At 50.3% G+C, this 24,216-nt stretch overlaps 1 protein-coding gene across 1 annotated transcript; it reads left to right on the top strand.

Annotated features, from left to right (window-relative positions):
• The first annotated feature begins 475 nt into the window (after window positions 1-475).
• XKR6 (X-linked Kx blood group related 6) lies at window positions 476-23,665 on the top strand. Its single transcript, XM_006774775.2, has 3 exons — window positions 476-525; window positions 1,419-1,615; window positions 21,686-23,665. Exons 1-3 carry the CDS (start codon window positions 476-478, stop codon window positions 22,648-22,650), a joined length of 1,212 nt encoding a protein of 403 aa, XP_006774838.2. The 3' UTR covers window positions 22,651-23,665.
• Window positions 23,666-24,216: the final 551 nt, after the last annotated feature.

Below are 24,216 nucleotides of genomic sequence, written 5' to 3'. Positions count from 1 at the left end.
AGCCACCAGCATTATGATCCCTCATAAGTTTGCTGCAAATGTGAGCATGGGCTGCCTCCGCTGTATGGTGACAGAGTGGTCCCACCAGGCTTCCTCAGTCTTCCTTCTGTATCTGTAGGCGCTGGGGACAGGGCATGGACAGGCAGGCTCATGTGCTCCTTGGAAAGGTGGGATAGAGGATGGGAGGGGAGGCTGGAGGGGCAGGCAGGGTCCCGTGAGCCAAGGGAGGAGCTGAGGGTTTGATTCTAAGCATTACAGGGGGTGACCTGATTGCATTTACGATCTGCAAGGAGCACTGTGTGAAGAGCAATGTTTCTGGGGCCAGAATTGGTGCTGGGATACCAGTGAGGACTTCACTTCGATTCAGGCAGGAGGGATAGTGGTGGGGACCAGACGGGTGGTGATGATGGGACAGAGAGAAGGGACAAGCCCACGGCCACAGGTGGGCACTGGCAATGCTCAGGCAGTGGGGACGATGCCAGGCATCAACCGTGTTCACAGCCTCAACGATTCAGGCTTGGCTGTGTAGGAGGCCCAATGATTACATTCCCTGCGATGGTCAGGGACCCATGTGTGGCTCCATCCAATTGGCTGTGGGCCCTGGTTTGTGGTTCGTGATCTTGATCCTGATTGGGCCACAAAACCATGCTTTCTGAAGCTGCTTTTTCCTGGCCCGGCCTCCGAGACCACTGGCCGACTTATTCCTTGGATATCCGCCCCCCCTCCCCGCCCCGCCCCTCTGCCCCCGGTGACTGTGGCTTGGAGACAGCTCCCAAAGTTTCAGGTAAAAGTGAGGCAGGGAGTTTTCTTACTGGACCCAGGATGTGCGCCCACCATCTTTATCTCCTTAACCACCCCCAAGTTCGACTCTTTTCCCATGTTAAAGAAGAGTAGCAAGACACAGAGTTGGAGTGATAGTCCAGGGTCCCATTAGCAAGCAACCAAGTTGGGGCTTGAACCTGCATCCTTTGCCCATGTCCTCTCCAATGGAGGGGTCAGTGCGTCTGTCTGCCTGTGCCCTGGCCACACCTGGACACAGCCTCAGGGTCTCCCTAGTGTGGAGGACACACGAGCTTTGCTGTCCAATGGCCTGGGGCCGACGCCAAGTTACTTCACCCGCCGACTGTGGGTCCCTGCCTGTTCCCACTCTGTGCTGTGTGGGGATTTCACCTGCCGATGGCCTGTGCCCTGCCATGGTACTGAGTAGGAGCTCCACAAATGCCACCCAAAGCCTTAGCACCATGTCCATGTCCGTGTCCGTGGGCTCAGAAGACCCCTAGAGCTGGGTCAAGTGTCTGGAAAACCTCAGAGCGAAGGAGAGACACCAACATAGTTGGCTCTGGTTTTGGGGGGCAGCATGGCCCTTCCAGAGTCCCACCCCCACCCACACTCTCTGTTCTGTTCATCTCTCTCGGCAGGTATATCCGCACCATGTATCTGGGGATCCAGAGCCAACGGCAGAAGGAACACCAGCGACGCTTCTACTGGGCTATGATGTATGAATATGCAGACGTCAACATGTTGCGCCTCCTGGAGACCTTCCTGGAGAGCGCCCCCCAACTGGTGCTACAGCTCTGCATAATGATCCAGGAGAACAGCGCCGAGACGCTGCCCTGTGAGTGCCCCGCCCCCAGAGCCGGAACCGTGGGCTGGGGCAGACCCCCATCCCATCTGGGGACCCCCTGGTGGCCATTTCCTATACACTCCGTGTCCCACAGACTCTGTGGGTGTCGCCCATTCTGATCCCTGAGTCCCTGGGATGCCCAGGCCCCCATGGGATGCTGACCCGACCCACATCAAATGCCTGAGTGGCACAGACCTTTCCCAAACACCTTTGCCCACCGCCCACGCCACTTTGTTGTAATGAGTAGAGCAGAGCCGGGGCCTCTCATGTCCCTGGAGCAGCAGAGGGAGGGCCCTGGTCCCCTTGGGCCATGCCTTCAGTGCTGGCCTGAGCTGTGTCCCTACATATGCAGGATGGGGAGCTGCCCAGAGACGGCTCGTGACGAAAAGACTAACTCTCCGCAGGCAGCGGTTTCAGACATTGTGAGGCTGTGGCTATTGCTTCAAATCAAAGCTCACGTAGAAGCCCCATTTATAAAACAGGCTCCGGTGGCTCTGTTCTAGTTAGATGGGGGCCAGGGCCCGGCACACTCCGACCCCTGGCCTTCTCTCCGGTCCCGGCCCCTGTGGCCCCAGGTGGTCTCCCAGGAGACCCGGGAGCCCCCAGCGCCCAGCCTGGACGGCACTGGTCGCCATGGCAGCAGGAAGTCTGAGGCCTGGTGAGGTGAGGCTTCCCCGGACAAGGGGGAGTCTCACCCCAGGTCTCGATGGTCAGACCGGCCTTGCTCCCCCATTGAGGGAGTCCTCGTGGGCCCTGGTGACAGCATGAGGTGCCCGGGCAGGCGTCCTTCCTGCTCATGAAGCCTCCACACCCACGGCCCCGAGCTCCCCAGGCCAGGGTGACATGCTCCAGGGGGCACATTGGCTGGGGGCTGGGCCGGGCCCCTTTCTTTCCCATCCGGGTCCTCCTTTTTCCAACCCTGTTTCAGTCTGAGACCGGCCCCCTCCCCCCCAATCCAAAATGCCCTTTGCTGTTTCAGTTTCAAATCTCCTTCCCCTACCCCACAGCCCAGGCAGCCAAGATGTCCTTCCAATGTTTGATCACATCCCAGCACCACAAATAGACAGGGCAGATGGCAGGGTGACGCAGGGGTGAGCTCCCAACAGGGCATTGGTCCCAGCCGGGGTCCTGGTCACCATGTGGACCCTGCAGTGACGTTGGAGATGGCCCTTCACCTTTCTGAGGCCTCCTTTCCTCTTTGGAATGAGCCAGAGGGTCGGGGGGCAGTCATCCCGGATGTTTAGGGGATGCAGTGATGTAATGCCCGTGGATCACTTTGAAACAGTCAGACTCCGCAGGAACCTTGGGGGTGTGCTTGTCACATCCAGGCCTGGCAGTGAGCGGCTGGGCAAGGTCCTAGGGAGTCCCACCCCACCTGTGGGCCATCCCTGCTGAGCGTGTCCTTTCTATGATAGTTTCTCAGACTATGAGCCTGGGCTGCACCTGAAATCCTGGAGAGGAAGCTCAAGGGACAGCAGATGTTGCTTCCTCTTGACCTGGGAGCCCAGTGGGGCCAAGGTCAGTGAAGATCAAGGGGCTGCTTGGCAGTGTGCCCCCAGCAGGGACCAGGGTGAGGAGCTGGAGTGGCAGGGTCGCGGGCTCTGGGGAACTCCCTGGCCCTTCACCCCATGCGCCCCTGCAGCTCAGAGGTCGGGTGAGCATTCGCCCACATTCGTTTGGTGTATGGAATAGGTATTTCTTGAAATAGTCTTTCGTGGCTCAATACATTTGGGAGCCACTGGCTAAACAAAGGTCAGGGCCTGTCTTTGCTGTTGGTTGTAAACCCCCAAACAGGGGGGATGGGGTCTGTGACATAAGCAGCGTTGATGGGAAGGAAGGAGCCGGGCACAGACGCGAGGGGCTTGGCGTTTTGCTCGTCCATCACTACCAGCCGTCTGTCATCACCGCACCATTTCGTTATGATAACAGGTGCCTTCCCTCTCTTTCCCCATTGGAGGCTGCATAGCATGTACGTGCTTTAAAGAAAATCAGTTCAAGCATTAGAAATTGGAGGAGGGGAGAGAATGTTGTGAACTTGAGAGGGACCCAATGGCCACACAGAAGGAATCTCCCAGCCCAGACACCTGGGAGCTCGGTGCGCGGCCCACTGGACAGGTGGCCAGCTCCCGCCCTGCTGCCCGATCACTGCCGGGCTCTGGGGAGGGATGGCCTTTCTGTTCCTTAGTTTCATCGTTTCTGAAATGAGGGTGATGTTAGCACCTACACAGAGGGCTGTTGTGAGCATTTAATGACATGGCAAGTGTCAGTGCCTCGTACGACATCTGGCTGTTTTGCTGTTGGTGGCAGTAGAGCTCGTACTGTAGACACACTGTGTGAACTGGACTGCAGCTTTGCCAGCAGGACCCATGCTGACTGGCCTTGCTTTCGTTGGCCTTTGGGGACACCTGTCCACCTTGTGCCGCTCATGCTAGTAGATGGTTAGAAAAATCACTATCACCTAGCAGGGGGTTTTCTGTTGATCTTGTCCAATGCCAGCCTCTCTAACGTTTGCCGTCTCTCCACCTTCTAGTCCTCACTTATTGCTGGCTTAACAGTGCAATAGTCAAGCCTGCAATGTGGATTGTGTCCAGTTTTCCCATAAATCAGACTCAAGTGAAAAACCCTATATAATAAAAGCCTAATATGCAATGTGCCAGGTTGTCCATTCAACCAATCAAAGTGTAATATGCTAATGATATGCTAAGGCAGTTCAACTGGTTGCTATGATGTGCACTGACCACCAGGGGGCAGACACTCAATGTAGGGTCTGCCCCCTGGTGGTCAAGTGAGCTCCCACAGGGGATGCGCTGCTCAGCCAGAAGCCGGGCACATGGCTAGCAAGAGCAGCAGCAGTGGTGGGAGCCTCTCCGCCTCCATGGTAGTGCTACTTCATAACTGTAATGTTGCTACTGTTATGAATCGTAATGTAAATATCTGATATACAGGATGGTCTTAGGCGACCCTGTGAAAGGGCTGTTCGACCGCCAAAGGGGTCGCAACCCACAGGTTGAGAACCCCTGGCTTAGACCCACTCCCCAGACATCACCCGAGGGCTCCCAGACTGCGAGAGGGTGCAGGCCAGGCTGAGGGCACCCCCCCCCAAGTGCACAAATTTGTGCACCAGGCCTCTAGTATAATAACAATAATGATAATGACCCATACAAATATTATGCTAGAGTCATTTGGGCATTTCAGCGGGGTCTTCCTTAAATCTGATGTCTTGGAATAAAGATAAAAATAGAGCAATAAAGGGAACATATACTAATGCACCATTTACACTGGTATGAGTCTCATGTCTGCTGGCAGCTCTGTCCTGGGCTAGACCCGGGCTTGGAAGGATGTCCGGAACTGTGGGCAGTCAGGCAGAGCCGCAGGCGAAGTCCACCTTGGCCATTTACCGACTTATGACACGGGGCAAGTTAACTTCCCAACTGGGTGTCTTCATGCGTGAAGTGGGCATAGTAACTGCTTTGGGAAGTATTGTAGAGGTCTCATGAGCTGCACATTTGCCTCTCCAGTACCTTGCCTGGCATATTATGGGTAGTTATGCAGTCTCTCATTCAACAAAGATGCATTAGATCAGGTGCCCTAAACATGCCATGGGCAACACAGAGCATGACAGACGTGGTCCATGCCCTCATGCATCTCCAATCTCTGGGGAGACAGAATGAAAACAATTAGAAAGAGGACATGTGGTAACTGCTTTGGAGCAGACAAATATGGTACTGAGACTGAAGGACACAGGGCGGGGCTCAGGGAAAGCCTCTCCAGACAGCTGGCATCTGAGCTGTGTGTCAATGAGGAGCCAAATCTAGGAAGAGAAGAAGAAGCAGCCTTCCAGGCAAAGGGAACAGCACATACAAAGGTCCTGAGGTAGAAAAAGCCCGGCTTGTTCTAAAAAATGTAAGGACCCAGCATGGCTGGAGGTGGGCAGTAGGGACGAGCTAGGGAGGAGAGAGGCAGGGGAGGACAGAGGGGCAGGCAGGAGCCTGGCCAGCCTGGGCGGGCTGAGCCCAGCAAGGAGCTCGGGTTTAAACCAAGCGCAGTGGGAAGGCTTACAAAGGAAAGCTATACAATCAGATTTGCTTTTAGAGAAGATTCCCTGTCCTGCTGTGCAGAGGGCAGAGCTGAGGCTGAGCTGGGAGGACCAGCTTAGCAGCTGCTGCTGCTGCTGCTGCTGGTGGAGGAGGTCCAGGCATGAGATGATGGGGTTGAGCGTTTCTGGGAAATGATGCTGGATGTGCAGATTTGATTGCGGCTCTGAAGAGTGAGTCAACAAGACTTAGCAGGGCTGGTGTGGGCCGTGAGAGAAGTGTGCATGCGGGGGTTTCTAACTGGCGTGTTGAGGTGGAGGAGGGGGAATCGGCAGGAGCACGAATAAAGGGTTAAGAGCTCTGTGACCTTTCCTTACTTTGGGGTTTCCTGATTCTTCCACTGAACATTGAGGGTGGGAGGGGAGGGGCACTCACTGCACCTACATAGCACCCAATTCTGCCTTTTTTGGTTAAGCCCACACTGAGTAGTTGCCCTACATGTGGGCTCCAATGACCACCTTCCCCTGGCATCACAGTACCACCATTTGTCAAGCACCTGCCATGGGCCTGATGTTGTGTTAGGAAGGGGTTTGCAAAGACGTCCCCTTCGGCAGTTTACGGTCTGGTGCAGCACATGTTAAATGTTTTGATGACTGTATGTACAGAGGAGGGAGTGACTGTTCCTGGGGGTGTGATGGAGGAGGTGACATTTGATCTGGGTTCTGATGGAGGAATAGGAGCTTTCCTGAAAGAGAAGGTTGGGAGGCTCTTCTGGCAGTGGAACCACAAGTGCCAAGGGACGGAGGCCTGAGAGAGCATGGAGTGGGCAAGGAGTGAATGCTTCTAGGTGCCTAGAGCACAGGGCATATTGCACTGAGTGTGGAAACCATGATGATGATGATGATGATGATGATGATGACAAAGACGATGATACTAGTAATGTTAGTTAAGACTTCTGGGGAGCTCAACTGTGTACCAGAGACTAGTTTAAGAAGTTTACATGGATTAACCCAGTAAAATCCCATAGCAACCCTATGAGTAGATGCTCTAATTATTCCCACTTTATAGATGATGAAACTGAGGTCCAGAGAGGTTAAGAGACAACCACAAGGCTTATAATTGACAGGGCTGGATCTTGACCTAGGCAGCCAGCTCCAGTGCCTGTGTCCTTAGCAAGGATGGCTGTGGGTGAGTCTCAAAGAGACAGACTTGTGTGGATTCAACAGGAACGGGTCACTGATGCAGGGAGGAAGCAGAAGTTGACATGCATTACAGATCTGTCATCTCCGGTGTCCACACGTGTGTGCATGTGCATGTGTACCCCGATGCAATTATACTGGTTAGTACAGCAGACGGTGCTTCTAGAATCTGCCCTGGGCTTGGCTTTCTGGAAATGTTCTGTCTCGGGAGCATCCGTGTGAGCCACTCTGCTCAGCGCACATGAGGAAGCCTTGCTGTGTGACTATCAGGCAGCGCCATCTGACCAGGAGGTGAGGGAATGGGCCTGAGACCCAGCTTCCCAGAACACCTCTTAGTGAGAAAGACACACAGGAGCTCATATGCTTTTGACTGGCCTTTCCTTGGGAACAGTCTCTATTCTGACCTTGGAGACTAGGAGAGCTTGGCCGGACACAGTGGATGGCCTACACAGTGAGTGAGGGGTTCGGGATTAAAATCCAGTGGCCCACATTTCCAGGGTGGCTCCCATCCCTCAGTCTCCTTAGATCTCTCTGGAAACCCTCTGAGAAAGCCCCAGGCAACCCCAGATATTCTCTCAGCCCAGCTTGCCCCTCACCCTCTCATCAGCTGGGGGGCAAGACTGGAAATCCCTGGGTGGGATCAGAAGCTCGAGACCCCCTCAGGCGCTGGGGCTGGGGCTTGAAGGTAGAGTCACCTCTGCTCCCAGCAGGGCGCCAGCTGGCCTGGTGCAGCCCAGCCCTGCTCAGGGACACGCGTGGGGCACATGCTTCTCCCAAGGGCAAGCGGTTCTCAGAGAGGACGGGAGCAGATTTCACTTGTTCTCAAAGTGGCGCTCCACCGTGCAACCTCTTACAGGTGCCTCCAAACCCTGCGAGCGGGCTTGGGCAACTGCTGAGAGAGGACGCCCAGAAAGGCACCCTTAGTATCCAAAAGCTTTACCCACCGACTTCAGTTTGCAAAAGGACTTGGACCTACAGAATCTTTAGAACTGGAGCGGTCGAGAGAGGCCATCTCGCCCACCCTCCTGGTTTAACATTTGGGAAGCTGAAGCACAGAGAAGCAAGTGAGCTGTTCAATGTCACACAGCCAGGAAGGCTCCTCTTTCTGCCGCACTGTGCCTGCAGCTGAGGCGGTAGCACAGCATCTACAGGATGTGGTTCAAACGCCAAGCCCTGCCCAGGTTACCCCCCCAGCCTATCCCCCACCCCCACACACACACCTGACCATCAATAACCGCGGATGTCTAGATCCAATGTCGTGAAGAAAGAGCATCTTTACTACGACAAGAAAGCATGAGGAAGTACTGAGCCCTGCCTTTAAATACCAACCTTCTTTTAAACAAGCGCCAGGCGCTAAGATTCAATTAGGGCTCTTGCTTTCTGTCTCTTTGGCATTAACCTCCCTGGTCATTTTCCTTCTTAACTTCAGTTGCGAGCTCCTTTCACACCCAAAGCCTTTCCAGTGACTCGGACCACAGCTGCTTTTTCTGGCAAAGCCCCGACTGACAGCACCCCAGCACTTAGGAAAGGCACGTGTGCCTTTGCCTCTCAGCTCCCATTAAGCGGAAGGTCTGTGTCTTTTGCCCCAGTGAGGATGAAAGGCCTCCCGCGTCCCATGGGAAGCCTCCACCCCACGTTAGTCTCCTGATCAGGTTTCCATGTGCAGAGCACAGCCTTCTGGGTCTAGCCCTTGGGAGCAGGGAAGGCCCAGGGGCTGCGTCTTCGCTGTTGGCTCAATTACACCGCCCTCCGCTCCTTCTCCCTGCAAAGGGAGACTTCCTCGTCTCTCCTCCTGGGAGCTTTTTTTCTTCTTATGTGAAAAGATGTTTTCTGTGTCTTTCCCCTGTGGACATTAGCTGCCACCCTATAAGTCTGGGACAGTTGATCATTTAGGATTTGGGTTACAATGAGGTGGAGCTGCCACCCAGAAAGCGATGGCGATCTGATTGTGTGGCCTGAAGGTGACAGATCTGTGCTCTACATGAGAGCCATGGATTCCCCACTGTTTCCTCCTGACCAAGAAGTAAGCTGTGTTATTAAATTGACCAACCCACTGCATCCAACAACCTCATCAACTTGTCTAGGCTTATTGGGCGTTTCTTATTTCCCATCCCTTCCCAGTGTTGGCCACAGCTCGATGGGATCCTAGAGGAGCAGAGCCCTTCTCCTGACCTCGCCCCTGCTGAGCTGGGGTTGCCCACCTTGGAGACCTATGTGGGGTTTCAGACCAAATCGGTACAAAGATCTCCCAGCCTTTGATCTCAACTTCCAAACTGCTCAGCACACGCCTGTGTCTTGGCTGGGAACAGATAAATGAAGGACAGGATGGGCAATCCCCCGTTCACCCCCTTCTCCTGGCTGTCTTGCATCTTTACCCAAAACTGAAATGAGGAGATGTGCACAAAGACACGCCTGCCTCCTCCAGCCAGCTCACAGACTAGGCCTGGCCTCTGCCGCCTCCCCGCCTCCCGGGCATGGCCTCTCTCCAGCTCTGTGTTCCTCTTCCTTCGAGGAGACACCCTTCTGCCCTCCAGTGAGACGTCTCCTTGGGTGTGTACATGGGGCCCTTCGCAGCCGGCTCCCACTCACAGCCCTGCTTCCGCTACTGGTGGCTTCACGACATTCACACCTTACGCGTTTAGGCAAAATTTTGCAAGGATTTTAGAGAGAGACCTAAATAAAGCCCTTCATGACGTCAATCAAGCCTGAATCTGCTGGTAATTCTGGGGCCTTTCATCGGAGGTTGCCCCTAACAACTGGTAAGAGAAAAAGAGAAGGAGGGTTCTTTTTCTTTTAAACTGTGGAAAGAACACTTCACATGAGATCTGCCCTCTTAACAAGTGTTTAAGTGCAAAAGAAACTGTAGTATGTACTTATACAAGGGAGAGTCCTTAAAGCTGCAGAAAAAACTATGGGAAGGACAAACTAAATCGATTTCATGACAGTTAGCGCAGACGAAACAGCAATTGTTCACCTGGAAATGTTTGTGCGTAAAATGCTGGAACAAAGAGGGACGCCGAGGCAGGCTTCCTGCGCCTGCACGGGCTGCCCACACAACCCCTGGGGGAGGCACTGGGATCTGCAAGGCCAGAGCCTGTGTATTAACTGTAATTGGGCCATTCCTTTGTTTATTCAATAACTATTTATTAAGCACCTATCATGTGCCCAGAATATAAAACAGATATTTTATTTTATATACAGGTTTCCCCTGCTATCCCAAAGTCCAATGTTTCTATAAAACGTTCTTAAGCTGAATGACATAGAGTGGAGAAGCCATTACCACTCATTTCCATGGGGGAGTTTTGAGCATCCCCAGGTAGCGGAGCACCACACTGTAGACCCACTAGGCGACACCTTCCGTTGCACGCGTTGCTGGGTGCGCACTCAAAGAGGCCGCTTTGCCACCAGCAGAACCAATAGTAACTGTGGCAGCTTTCAAGGTCCTTTCTCTCTGCATGCAAATAGTACGAATGGCGGGCAAGTTCAACACACACACACACACACACACACACACACACACACTGTGTCTATCTCGTTCGCTATCACTGACACCCTTAATTCCATCCACTTCTGCACTAAGTATAACGCCCTTTCGAGCTCTGTTAGGCTTTTCTGATCCCTTAGGTCCCATCTTGCTAACAGATGCACAAAGTAAATTGAGCTACAGCTCAGATGCTCACAGACACCATTCAGAGCTGTGGGCTGAATGCTGAGAGGCAGAGAGGCTGAGTGTGTGCCCGGGAAGAAGCTTGGCAGGGCTGCTCTCGCTGTCTGGGTGCACACTGCCTCACCATGGCTGGGCAAAACCAACACTGAACACTGTTTTTGCTTTTCACCTTTATTTTTATTTTTTTGGTGTGAAAATGAAAGTCCTTTTCCAATTTCTTTCTGTTCACAGAAACAGGTACTAATGTAGGTCTTTCATAAAAGCAAAGGGCGCAATGCCAGCTTTGGGAAATTGGGGGACACCTGTTGTAGAAAATGACCCAGCACTCTGGGGACAATGAAGCTGGGAAGAGGGGTGGGAGGGTGCAGAGCTGTGCCTGGCTTTCAACAGGGAGGCCAGGGACGGTTTCCCAGAGGTGAACTCTGAGCAAAGATGTGAAGATGGGAAGGAGCCAGCCCCACAGATTTCTGGAGGAGAGTGTGCCAGGAAGAGGTAACAGCCAAGGGCAAGGCCTGAGCTAAGAGTTTCTCAGTGTTTGAGGAGCAGCAGGGAGGCTGAGCTGAGTGTCCCTGGGCACTTCTATAGCTCAGCCCCGCCTTCCCGGGGGTCTTGCCAGCAGAGCCACTTTCCTCCTCCTCCTCCTCCAATCCTCCTCCTCCTCCACCTCCTCCTCCTCCTTCTTCTTCTTCTTCTTCTTCTTCTTCTTCTTCTTCTTCTTCTTCTTCTTCTTCTTCTTCTAAATATTTAAACAGCTTTATTGAAAAGCAATTTTCATACTGTACAATTCACGCATGTAAAGTATACAATTCAGTGGCTTTTAGGATATTCACACAATTGTACCGTTACTACAATCAATCTGAGAACATCTTCATTGTCCCACAAAAAAAACCTCATCCTGCAGAACTGCTCTCCTGTGAGCTCTGCCCCTACTTTCCCACACAGGGAGCTGGTGGCTGTAGGAGCGCTGTGCTAGAGAGTGGGGAGGGATGCTGGGCAAACCTCTCAAATCCCATCTTCTCTGGGCCTGGACAGGTGAGTGAGGGCAGGAGGAACTCCGGAAGCCCCTTTCAGGCAAACAATGACCCTAAGAGAAGAGTGGGGAAATCTCAGTGAAATCTGGGCAGCAGCGATCTTTAATTATTAGGTTGGATGTTCATGTCAGAGACAACCACAAACTCTAAGCCTCATGGGAACTTAGAGCTCCAGGAAAAACTGCAATGAAATGGTCTTCGAAAGATCTTCTCCATTCCTTAAGATGTCCAAGGAAAGAAAGGCCGCATGGTTCACAAATGATGTCTTCTCACGTCACCCATCTCTGGGTCAGGGAGGGAATGGGAGAGAACCAAACCTGAGGATGCCTGGCGGTGAGGCCCTATAGGCTGTTCCACTTCTGGGTGACTATGGGTGAGCGACCCTTTCTGAACCTCAACTTTTCACCCCATGAAACTTATGCCCCAGGACCCAATTACTTCTGGGCCCGATCACTTCTGGACCAATTGGAGGTGCTCAGTTGGTCAGGACAAGAGGAGTTCTAGGGGTGTGGCGTCCACTCCCCTGAAGCCAGAGGTAAAGACTGGGTCTGACGCTGACCCGAGGAGAGCTGAGTCCTGTATTATTTCCAGGCTGCCTTGCACGTCCAGTTCCCACGTGCCCACCGCTGCCAACCCTGGAGTTCAGCTGTCAAATCTGCCCAGCGTGGGGCCCATCACCACTTCTGCCACTGCTGGGGCCCCAACAGATCCTTCACCCCTCACCTTTCTTACTCTCCTGAGACCGTCGCCAGGAACAGAAGGTGCTGCCTCCTGTGCTGTGGTGTGGACAGCGCCAGGTGAGGCCCACCTGGACTCACACCCCGCTCTGCACTTCGTTGCTGCATCCACTGCACTCAGACAAGGCCCTTAACCTCTCGGAGCCTCAGGTCTTCTCAGTCGTAAACCACAGCTGGTTACTCCTGCCTCAGAAGGGTTTTGTGAAGAGTAAGTGACATGCATTGGTCCTTGGCCCAAAGAGGCACTCGGTTATGGTGGCTCGCATTTCACTCTCAACTGTCAAAGGCACACGTTGCCCAGCATCCTCAGGAAGGATCTGCTTTGGTGAAGTCATTTTACCTGGTGGGCTTTTCTCATCCAGGGCCACCCAGCCCTCAGAATTCAGGCTAAGGGGGCAAGGACCACTTCCAGGTCAGCCCCCACACAGTCCGTGCCAACCTCACCTGCTCAGCAGTCCTGCCTCCTTCCACCAGGCTGCTCACCTGAGCTGCCACATTGCTGAACAGTGGTGCCGCCCTGTCCAGAGCACAGCTGGCACTGCTGGGCTGTGAGTAGAGGCAGCGAGGCCACACCATCCACCGTGAAGATGATGGTTTTGGTTAACCCAGGGCTATCACCCTCAGGGACTCAGTGGCTTCAGGTAAAGCGACCCCAAACCAGTGCGGCTGGGAGAATTTCAGGGGTTTTGACGGCCACGTCATCTCTCACACCGTGGGAGACAGGACAAGCCTGACTCCAGCCTTTTAAAAAGATCTCTCAGCTTCTAATGACTACAACTTTCTGAGTTGCCTCCCACACAAAGCCTGCAGCCCACCCCTCCTCCATCACATTTCTGACAGGTCAGGCGACAGGAAGAGGGGGCTGCAGTGACCTTTGCTCTTTGCCTTGAGAGGCCTGATCTCAGTCCGCTCCATTTGCAGAATCTTAGACTCCCAGCAGGTGACTCCTCTTCCTACAAACATACTTACACAGGGGCCTGCAGGTGGGGTGGAGCTGGGAGCTCTCCTGGCCTTGGCCATAGGCCTGCTCCCCTCAGGGAAGTGCACAATTTCATGAGGGAATCATTTAGGGTAGGCTTTTGTTGAAACAAAATATTCTGTATAAGTCTGATGGTCAATGATAAAGCATTACACAAATCAAATGCGTCTGCATTGAGCACCTGCCGTGCATCAGGCTCTGAACCAGCCCCTGAGGGCACAGCGATGAATGGGGCAGGTGGGGCCTCTGCCCGCTGGGGCCAACATTTTAGTAAACAATAAGTAATACCAATTCAAATATAATTGAGTCATTTATATTATATATATAGAGAGAGTGTGAGTATATATATACATATTGTATGTATGTATATATATACAGGGTGTCCCTCCAAAAAGGTATACACATTTTAACAGCTGAGAGCTCCATTTCGAAAATGAAATGTATTTTAATAAACAGTACCTTTATAACTACTCAAAGTGTGTGTATACATTTTTTGGGATACCTATATTTGTAAATACACATATAATATAGTATAGTATAGTGGCCTGGAGGAGGGACAGAGAATACTAGTATAACATTAGCCACATCTCTGGAACTAGAGCAGCCATGGGCAAACTACGGCCCGTGGGCCGGATCCGGTTTGAAATGAATAAAACTAAAAAAAAAAAAAAAAAAGACCGCACCCTTTTATGTAATGATGTTTACTTTGAATTTATATTAGTTCACACAAACACTCCATCCATGCTTTTGTTCCGGCCCTCCGGTCCAGTTTAAGAACCCATTGTGGCCCTCGAGTCAAAAAGTTGGCCCACTCCTGAACTAGAGCATACTGTGTATAAATATTATAGTCATGTGCCACATAATGATGTTTTGGTCAACAGACAGTCCACATATAAGATGGTGGTCCAATAAAATTATAATGGACCTGAAAATGGCTATCACCTCATGACATCCTAGCTGTCATAACATTGTAGCATAACTTCTGTGTTTGTGGTGATCCTGGTGTAAGAAAACCCACTGTGCTTCCAGTCATATAAAAGTAACACATACAGTTATGTATAAGACATCTATACTAATAAGAGGGTAATATACAAATGGTCAGGATGCCATCACACGTAATGACCGAGCAGCAGGAGACTGCGTGCCCAGCAGGCGTAGGTAGGTGGGGACTTGCAGCATCGGGGAGGGGGGTGGGGCCCGACAGAGGCCTCCATGCGGCAAGGCCTGGGGGTCCCTCAGCTCCGCACGGCGCAGAGGCAGGACCCCCAGCTCCGGCCTACATCTTTGGGGCAATCCATCGAGGAGCCCCGATGGGTGGGCGCGGCCTACCTCTTTGGGGTGATGGATCGCGGGGCTCCCGCACTGTGACAGGGCACAGGTCCTTCCCCCTCCCCCGAGTGCACAAATTTTGTGCACCGGGCCACTAGTATATTGATAATGATAATAAATGGCTATGTTACTGGCTAATGTATTTACTGCACAATACTTTTTATTATTATTTTAGAGTGTTCTCTTTCTACTTCTAAAAAAGGTTTGCTGTACAACCATATGGCATGTTACATCGGCAGCAGCCTCATACATCCTGTGTCTACCGCGTCATTGATTGCATCATTTTCTCTTGTGCTTGATTTTTTGTCTTGTTGTTTTGTACAGTAACATGCTGTACAGGCTTGAAGCCTGGGAGCAACAGGCTCTACCATATAACCTAGGTGTGTAGTGGGCTAGACCATGTAGGTTTGTGAAAGTGCACTCTGTGATGTTCACACAATGACAAGATCCTCTTTCTCAGAATGCACCCCTATTGTTAAGCAGTGTGTGATCAATATGTGTATGTACACTATACATATTCTTTTTCTCTCTATATATTTGTATATTTTGTATGTAGTATAGTATGTCTATGTTTCAAAGATGTGCCTTTATGCTTTACATTCACAGTTCATCAAATCCTCCAAATCCACATTTATCCATGGTTCACAAACAATAAGCTAAGGCAGGTCTGTTTGTATCAGAGCCCATGTCCTTTCCAGGGTGTCTCACAGCCTCTGTTAAAATGTAGTCACTCTGGGAACATCAGGGCATTGAACTCGGTCAGCCATTTGCTGTAACATGAGAATGGGTTTATTGGAACATTCTAGGGATGGAAAACAGCCTTGTTGGTGTGTTCCAGGCCAGCCAGGACCCAGCATCCGTGAGGCTCGTGCCATGCCAGCTGAGTGGCTGACATTTGTTCTAGGATCTCTGAAGTGTGCCTTTACCCAGCCCGCTGTGAAGATGGCATTTTGATAGCTCTGACAGCATCTTAGAGAGAAGAGAGACGTGAAGCAGGGGCTGAATTTAGCTTTCTTCCTGCTGGGTCCTTTAAGTACTGGTGTTTGACCTTGACCCCGAGTGCCTTCGTACTGTCCACCACATGGGGAAGCACCAGGGTCCATCAGGAGGCAGAGGGAGGGAGGGAGAAATGTGAGCATGAGTCTTTATTGTGGTTTCCGTGGGAAGGAATGGGCAGGGCAGTGGAAGCAGGCGTAGAATGGGCTAGTTCAAATAGTTTGAGAGGCTCTGGGGCCCTGGGGCACTGGGCTGTCTAGTACCCGGGCCTGGGGTGACTAGAGCAGGAGGCTGGTGGCCTGGGAGAGTCAGAACCCAATAAAGGAGGTGGTTGGGGGTGCAGGCCCCGGATGGATTTGTTTGCAGGGGAAAGGCACCAGTGGCTGGCTATATCTATCAATTTGTAAACCCTGGGAGGGGTAGTCCCTCCAGAGTGATGTGGGGATCACATCCTATTCAAATACAAAATTGTGATGGAAATGGGTATGTCAGTACTTAGAAAAGACTATGCTCAAAAAAAAAAACTTAGAACAGTGATTTTCCAACTTTTTCATTTCACGGCACACAAACTAATTACTAACATTTTGCAGCACACCAAAAAATATCTTTTTTGCCGATCTGACCAAACGAATAGGTGTAATTTTGATTCATTCACACTGGATGGCTATTGTTGTGTTGGCTGTTGTCTTTTTTTTCCATTTGACAATCTAAGGAAAAGGAGGTCAGTCCTGACTAAATAGTCAGGTATTGCGTGTTTAAAAAATTCTTGTGGTGCACCCATGTGCCACAGCACACTGGTTGAAAATCCCTGCCGTAGACCTTAGTTACTGGGAACATATTTTCAGTGAAAGTTTTAAAGAGATTGGTTCTTACAGACTATGATTCTAACAGACAGCATTGGTTTGCCCAGAAGTACTGTGTCGGCATGAAGGAGAACCTTATGGGGCTCTTCTAATTTGCAATGATGCCCACCAAGCTTCTCAGAAAGGAGAGTTGGTCTGTTTAACAACTGGCTCTTAGCAGAATTGGGGGAATCCTGCTTTTGTAGCACTTGCCAATTTCTTTGGTATAAATATGGCCACCACACTTATTTTAAGGCTCCAACATGACATCAAACAGCCCACAGAATTCCTGCAAATGTAACAGTTGCACCTCACAAGACAGGAAGAGCCAGCCTCCGCACCGTGATCCTGTCTGGGGAGTGAGGTAATCCCAGGTTGCAGCATCAGCGTTCTTGCTTACTCCCTATGTAACCTTGGCCAAGTTATTTGAGTCTTTGATCCTGGCTCATAGATGGCATCCATGAGGCTTGTTTCTTTCCCCCTGGTTTCCTGCTTAGTAAAGTACCTTTATGCCATCACCTCTTGCTGTGTGCCTGGGTGGAGGTGAGGACAGGAGACAGACGGTGTTGCTTAAAGAGCCATGCACACAGCTGTGTTATCTTTTTTCTGGGAGCATTTCCAAGAAGAGACTGGGTTTTTTAAAAAATGTAGCAAGATAGGGGGAAGTTGACAGGTGGAAAGGGAAGAACTGCCCAAATTAAAGGAACTCAGTGTGGGGAAATACACAATGGGAATTTGAAAAGCAGATGGTAGAGTTTCCCCCAAACGGTAGCATCAATGGTAGGGAGGGAAGAGGTGAGGGTTGAAAGAGGGACATGCTGACCTTGACCTGCAGGTAGACAAATAGCCGTGTTTCTTGGTTTGGGGAATCTCTAGGGGACCAACCCAGTAGGGTCCAACATCCTACAAATTAGGTGAGCATGCGATGTCAGAACATAGCTGTGGCCACATTCAAGTTCAGTTTCCTCACCTGTGAAATGGGGATAATAGCTCAGCAGGGGGAGGATGCCAGACTGGGGCATAGCTAATGGTCAAGTTTGAAGAAGGACAGAGCAGGGTCCAAATGCCAAATGTCACACAGAGTTAGGAGTGCACTGAACCAATCCTCTTAATGCTGCACTTGGGAATTGGTTGACCAACTCAATGAGAACTCTCCAGGGGGTTGGAGGAGAGGTAGGAGAGTGAAGGGAGCAAGAAGATCACCTTTGAGAAATTTGGAGGAGAAGAGACAATGAGAGGTGGGGTTGCATTGGGAGAGGATGCAAGGTCCGGGGAGCTACTCTTTGTAAAATGGGAAGAACATGACTATGTGATGGGAAGAAGCCAGGGAGAGGGAACTGTGGGTCCCTGCACAGCTGGCTCTTCCCACCCCTGCCCTACCTGTGCTTAGCATCTATCCAATCCCTCTTCCTTAAGTGTTTTCCAACATGTGATTTAGTGAAGAGACTGAGCACTTTGTGGCAGAGGGTAGAAGAGGGCAGCTGATGACAGATCTAGGTGGGTACATCCCATTCTGCAAAACAGAGTCCTGCCATGGACCCCATCCACTTTCACTCAGAAGCAGTCTCGTAGTCATCTGTGGATACTCCCGTGGCTTCCCAGAGCACTCCTCAAATCACATGCTGTGGTCTCCCTCTGAGATGCTCTAGCATTTTGGTTTCTTTTCCCAGTCCCCTTTCTGGTGGTGTTTCGGGGGTCCCATATACTGGCCCCTCAATGCAGCCCTGGCCCATTCTGAGCCATGGTCCTGCCTTCTACTTCCCAAACCTCAGCCTCCCTATGTCACCCTGAAGGCTGGGCCCTCCTACTGTCTCTGAGCCCTCCCACTTCATCATAGCCTCTGGGTCTTTCACGTTATCTGTCCCTACCCTCCGATTTTAGAGTCCCGTCCTTTCTCAGATAACCTGTCTCTGTGCTTCTCACATGATGGGACAGCCACACTCACACTTTTTTGCTTTGTTTCCCAATTGGCAACAGTTCAACTGACAGTGACCCTTGGATATTGCAATGTCACCACCAAATTGGGTCTTCCCTGATGGCTACCCCTCTTCAGTAAGGAGTATCCAACTGCATGGTGTGGCCCCTTCTGCTCTGTTTTGTTGGTTATAGTTGTGGTCATTCCATTCCTGGAAACCTTAGATCCTAGGTTCAGTGATCAGAGCCTGAAGATTCCTCTCCCAAGCCTTTCTCAGGGGCGTGGCCCCCCAGGAGGCTCCAGCATAGTGACTCCTAGCTGCCTGGGCTGGACTCGGTCAGCTCAGTGGGCCAGCTCTAAGCCCCACCTCCTGGTCTGCACCGGGAAAAGTGAGCAAGCCATGAAGGTCACTGCCCAGAAGTTGTCACAGTCAAACGTGAAGTGTTTAACAATTTCCAGCCTGATCTTTGGAATGCAGAAAGTGATCGAGCTATAGCTGGAAGCAAATCATAAACGCTCCCAGGCCCATCCAAGAATTTCACTGGGGCCACAGGGCCACCAGGCTGCTTCCACAGCGGGTTCCCGTGAACTTGGGTCTTGGCCAGGGTAACGCATTGACTTCTGGGTTGACCTCAGGCAAGACAGAAAGCTTCCAAGTGAGCCACTGCAGAGAGGGAAAACCCCACACTTCCTCCCTCTGTAGTGGAATACACTGCAGGCCTTGGAAGATTAATCATTTCACAGAGGGAAAGTGATCTCAGTTAATTCTGTTGGCATCACCTCTTTCTTTGTGGCTTGAATGTTACTCCCCTGAAGAAAGTAGAATAGAATTCACATTTGGTTTTTAGTTCCATAATCAAGGGCTTCTATCAGATAGCCATGGGTACTGTACTTCTTGTCCACTCTTGGCAAAAGATTCAAACCCTCTGCACCCAGTGTGCCCAGACTTTCTTTCCTCTCCCCTCACCCAGACCCTTTCAAGGCAATGCCTGCAGGGCCCGTTAGTACAGTGGTGACTTTCAAGGCCACTGGAGCCTGAATTTGAATCCTGATTCAACTTCTTGACAGATGTATACTTTTTGAAAATCATCTTGTTTCTTCATATAAAAAAGGACACTGTATTAGTTTGCCAGGGCTACTGTAACAAAATACCACAGGCTGGGTAAACACCAGATATTTATTTTCTCACAGTTCTAAAGGCTGGAAGTCCAAAATCAAGGTGTTGGCAGGTTTGGTTTCTCCTGAGGGCTCTCACCTTGGCTCGTAGATAGCCGTCTTCCCAGTCAGCTTTGGTAGAATTTCCCTCTGATTACAAGGGTCAGTAGAACCTCTGAGACATATTATTATCCACATCAAGAAATGAGTTCACAAAGAGAGGGGTGACGTCACAGAGATGTTTAAAAGGGACTCTCCAAGGATGCTCCAGTGTTGGTAATAAGCCTAGTATAGACTATTAAGATGATTGCACATCCCTGCCTCCAGAAACCTACAGCCCAAGTCATGTGACTCCTAAGGGGACCTATTTCCCTCTCTGCACCAATCCAACAGACAACATGAACAGAGGAGGCTGACAGGTGAGGGTAACCACTGTGACATGGTTGCAGAGCATGCATGCCCTCACCAGATGCTGTGGAAATGCCCTGTGTGTACAAAGGGCAAGGCAGGACACCAAAGTACCCTGTTCAGAACTTTCCAGAAAACTAAGTGGAAAGTCATTAGGCGTTTTCAAGATTGGCTTCTATGGAGAACTTAACCATCCAGGATTTTTCTATGGTTATAGTAACATATTGGTTTTTGTTTTCACCCTATCCTGTTCTGCAAGCTGCAAACCAGAGCATCTCCTTGAAATGGAAGGGAAGGGCTGTGTGAGATGGGTCAGTGCAGGGAGGGTGTAAAATGACAAAGGACTTTGATTCTTCATTGAGGTTTGGAGATGAATGGAGAGATGGGCAAGGACCTGGGAAAGATGAACAGAAGCCTGGTGCTCTGGGGCAGTTTACTTAGTCTCTTGATGAATGGGCTCCTAGATCTGACCTTTGAGCTTAAGAGAAAATGACGAGGAAACATTGATTTCAACTTGGAAGAATGTTGTGGGGAATTGTGCTCTGGTGCGAGGGTGGGAAATGTGGTAAGTAGATGTTGTCTGTGGAACACTATTCAGGACCTCAGTTGGTTTGGCTGCATTTAGTTTTGAAATGTTGGAAGAACGGAAAAGCAGAAGAGATGCTAGATGGACTGAGTGAAGATAACACTTGCGGGAGCCAGGTGGTGATGATCTTGCTTAAGAGGAGATTGTATGATTATATCTGACCAGAGATTGCTTGCTCATGGGTGGGTCTGGAGAAACTCTATTAACTATTTGTGTGTAGTTTGATTTAGTTACTCATATCAAATAAGCAGTATTATAAATAAAATTGCCCTTGGTGATTCCAGTATCACTAGAGATCAGATACATTCACTTGCCTGTTGAGGAGAAATGCAGGGAATGCCATGCAGGGCCTTGGAAACCAAGCTGGTGGGGGAAAGGCATCCTCATACTATGAGTTTTACCGCTGCTAGGTCAGGATGGGACCTCGTAAGATCTCAGAGAACATGCAGCAGTGGTTTGTTGGAGAAAGCAACAAGGATCGTGGGGAGGCCAAGAGAGAAGAATGAGTGAGAAAGGCAGCCAGCGAAACAGACAGACTACCCCAGAGTCCTTGATCAGGGTGTCCTTAGGGAACGGATGAGGGAGGGAGAAGCTAAGTGGAAGAAGGTTCAGTGAAGGGCTCCTTGAGGCCTGAGTGAACTGATGAAAAGGCAAAAGGGTGACTCCAGTGCCTTCCCGCAGGAGAAGGGTGTGGATCTGGAGGCAGAGAGTAAGCTGTCAGCCTTGACAATGGGTGATCCCTTCTATGAGTTTCTCTGAGAGCATGAGCTCCTGGTGACAAGGACACCATCCCCTGCCACACATCTGTGTGTAACAAGGATCCCGTGAACTTGGAATTCCTTAAAATGGAACACATGTGGGCCCATCACAGCAGATGCAATGAGGCACCACAGGGGCCCCAGTTCTCAACCCCCTTGGCAAAGCATGTCAGCCTCAGCTTCACTCTTGAGCAGTGAATCTCCAGGAGTTCTGGGCTGGGTTGTGGAAACTGAAACTAGATTTTCAAAAGCTGTCAGCTTAGGGAGCAGCTGTGACCTCCAAGTTCGGTTCCTGATTTTGTGTTTCTTTCTCCCTCCTCCTTTAGATCTCGGTGTGTGTGGGCGTCTCCTCAGCTGGCAGCCCTGCTGTGCCCTGCAGTTGACATCCAAGGTTTTGACTGTGTGGGTTTGTGTCTTTCCGGCAGGTGTCTCCTCTGTGACTTCCCTGATGTCCCTGGCTTGGGTGCTAGCCTCCTATCACAAGCTGCTGCGGGACTCCAGGGACGACAAGAAGAGTATGAGCTACAGAGGGGCCCTCATCCACCTCTTCTGGCGCCTCTTCACCATCTCATCCAGAGTTATCTCTTTTGCCCTCTTTGCTTCCATCTTCCAGCTCTACTTCGGGATCTTCGTGGTGGTTCACTGGTGCGCCATGGCCTTCTGGATCATCCATGGCGGAACAGACTTCTGCATGTCCAAGTGGGAGGAGATCCTCTTCAACATGGTGGTAGGGATTGTGTACATTTTCTGCTGGTTTAACGTCAAGGAAGGGCGGACTCGATATCGAATGTTTGCATATTACACGATAGTCTTGACCGAGAATGCTGCCTTGACGTTCCTTTGGTATTTTTACAGAAACCCGGAGACCACTGACTTCTATGCGGTGCCAGCACTGTGTTGTGTCTTTATTAGCTTTGTGGCTGGGATCGCACTGATGCTCTTATATTATGGTGTGCTGCATCCCATGGGGCCACGAGCTAAGATCTTTGCCAGCTCCTGTTGTGCCGAGCTGCTCTGGGGCATCCCTTTGCCCCCCGATGTTGAGCCCATGGCGCCTCAGACCCCTGGGTACCGGGGGACCCAGGTCACGCCTACCAGAGCCGTAACGGAACAACAGGAGGATCTCACGGCTGACACTTGCTTGCCCGTTTTCCAAGTGAGACCCATGGGGCCCTCCACCCCGTCGGGGCGTCCTTACCACCCAGAAGGGCCCCTCATTAAGATTGACATGCCAAGGAAGAGATACCCAGCTTGGGATGCTCATTTTGTAGACAGGAGGTTGAGAAGGACTATTAACATTCTGCAGTATGTCACCCCCACCGCGGTAGGCATTCGGTATCGAGATGGACCGCTCCTTTATGAGTTGCTACAGTACGAGTCTTCACTCTAAGAGCGTCTTGACCCAAGTTGAGAAGGGGACCTTAAGTTGGTTTGCGGTTCACACCGCTTGCAAGAAATATAACCCTCCCTTCTCCCAATACACAAAATCACAACCACCACCACCATCACCACCTCCACCACCACCGCTACAAAAAAAAGAAAATAATACGTCACAACCCCTTCAGATAAGCTTTCTTTCCAGTCGCTGTATGTATACAAAGATATTCTCTATGTTTTGTAAGTAAAAACAAAAAGAAGACCTTTCTTTTGTTTTTTACACATAAGAAACAGTATTGAAAATCCCACACTATTGTTCATAGGGTGGAGAAGGAGGAGCTGTCTCCACTCCAAAAGAAAAAAAAATGTTTTATACCTTACACCAAGTGTAGATCATTTATGGGATTGGTGCTGATTGAAAGAACAAAACAAACAAAACAAAACAAAATAAAACAAACACAAACAAACAAACAAACCTTCAACTGCCTTATGCCCTTAGGTGCTGAGTTTCATTAAGTACTGTCACGTTTTTCTCACGCAAAACTCTCTGGTGGTTTTGGCACCAAGAGAGGGGAAATTAAACTATCAAACAAAACAAATCCAGAAACGAAAACGAAAACCAACCAACAAATAAAACACAAAGCAATTATTCTTCCTATCTGACTATTTGTATTGAAGAAAACAAATTCACCAAAAGCAAAGGCATAGAAACCCCAGTTTCTGTTCCGTTTCACTCCTTGCTCTCCCGTCCCTGTCCCCAGCTTAACAGCACCTTCTAGGAGCCAAATGGCCATTTGGAACTCAAATGGCTGGGAAAGTTCCTTGAAGGTTGATCTTGTGCCATTAACCATTCACCTAGTTCGGATCACATTTGTTTCCTGGTGAAAAGCAAAACAGAATAAAACAAACAAACAAAAAACCCACCCCAATCATTCAATGAGAACAGGAAAATCTAAAGCAAATTAAAGATTTCCATCTATCTAATCAAAGAAAATCAGTAATAATAAAACTCAGCATAGTAGCAAAAAGAACAACATCAATTTAAAGGCACAATACTTAATCAGTGACTGGCAAAAAATGATTTTGGTCTGTCCTTTTAAGGCCGTGAAAGGTATACATTTATCACACATGACATTGTGTAAGGCCTCTTCTGTTTCCATTTGGTGGGAAGCCTTAAATTGATCTGGAAAGAATTCTTCATTTTTCATTTGTGTTTTTTAAAAATATTAACACAGAGGAAAATTAGATTATATATATATATAAAAAAACACCACCATGTCAAATTGAATAACTGACCCATTTCAAAGACTGTTTGGTGCTTCTGTCTTTCACCATTGTGGTTGGCTGAAACTCATTCAGCTCACTTGGTGCATCTGGGGTGAGTGGGAAATTGTGTGTGTGTGTGTGTGTGTGTGTGTGTGTGTGTGTGTGTCCACAGCACACGTATATTTGTGTGTATGTGTCTGCTGCAAGGTCTTGCCAGAAATGTGGAAAACTGCTCTAAGGCAGACTCTGGGTATGCTAAGGTGGAGTGTAAGAGGGCTAGGGAGGGGGGAGCAGGAAGGAGGGGGTGGTGCTG

Source organism: Myotis davidii, unplaced genomic scaffold (genome assembly GCF_000327345.1).
Source record: "Myotis davidii unplaced genomic scaffold, ASM32734v1 scaffold524, whole genome shotgun sequence".
Classification (NCBI taxonomy): domain Eukaryota; kingdom Metazoa; phylum Chordata; class Mammalia; order Chiroptera; family Vespertilionidae; genus Myotis; species Myotis davidii.
Note: the sequence above shows the minus strand (reverse complement) of the source record. Positions and strands in the feature narration are given on the sequence as shown.

What these genes read in the sequence shown, in the direction of transcription:
- XKR6 (XM_006774775.2), top strand. Translation starts at nt 476, where the DNA reads ATGCCAGGCATCAACCGTGTTCACAGCCTCAACGATTCAGGCTTGGCT. An exon ending in AACGATTCAGGCTTGGCTGT is followed by an intron (nt 526 to 1,418) that starts GTAGGAGGCCCA and finishes CTCTCTCGGCAG; the next exon opens with GTATATCCGCACCATGTATC. An exon ending in CAGCGCCGAGACGCTGCCCT is followed by an intron (nt 1,616 to 21,685) that starts GTGAGTGCCCCG and finishes TCTTTCCGGCAG; the next exon opens with GTGTCTCCTCTGTGACTTCC.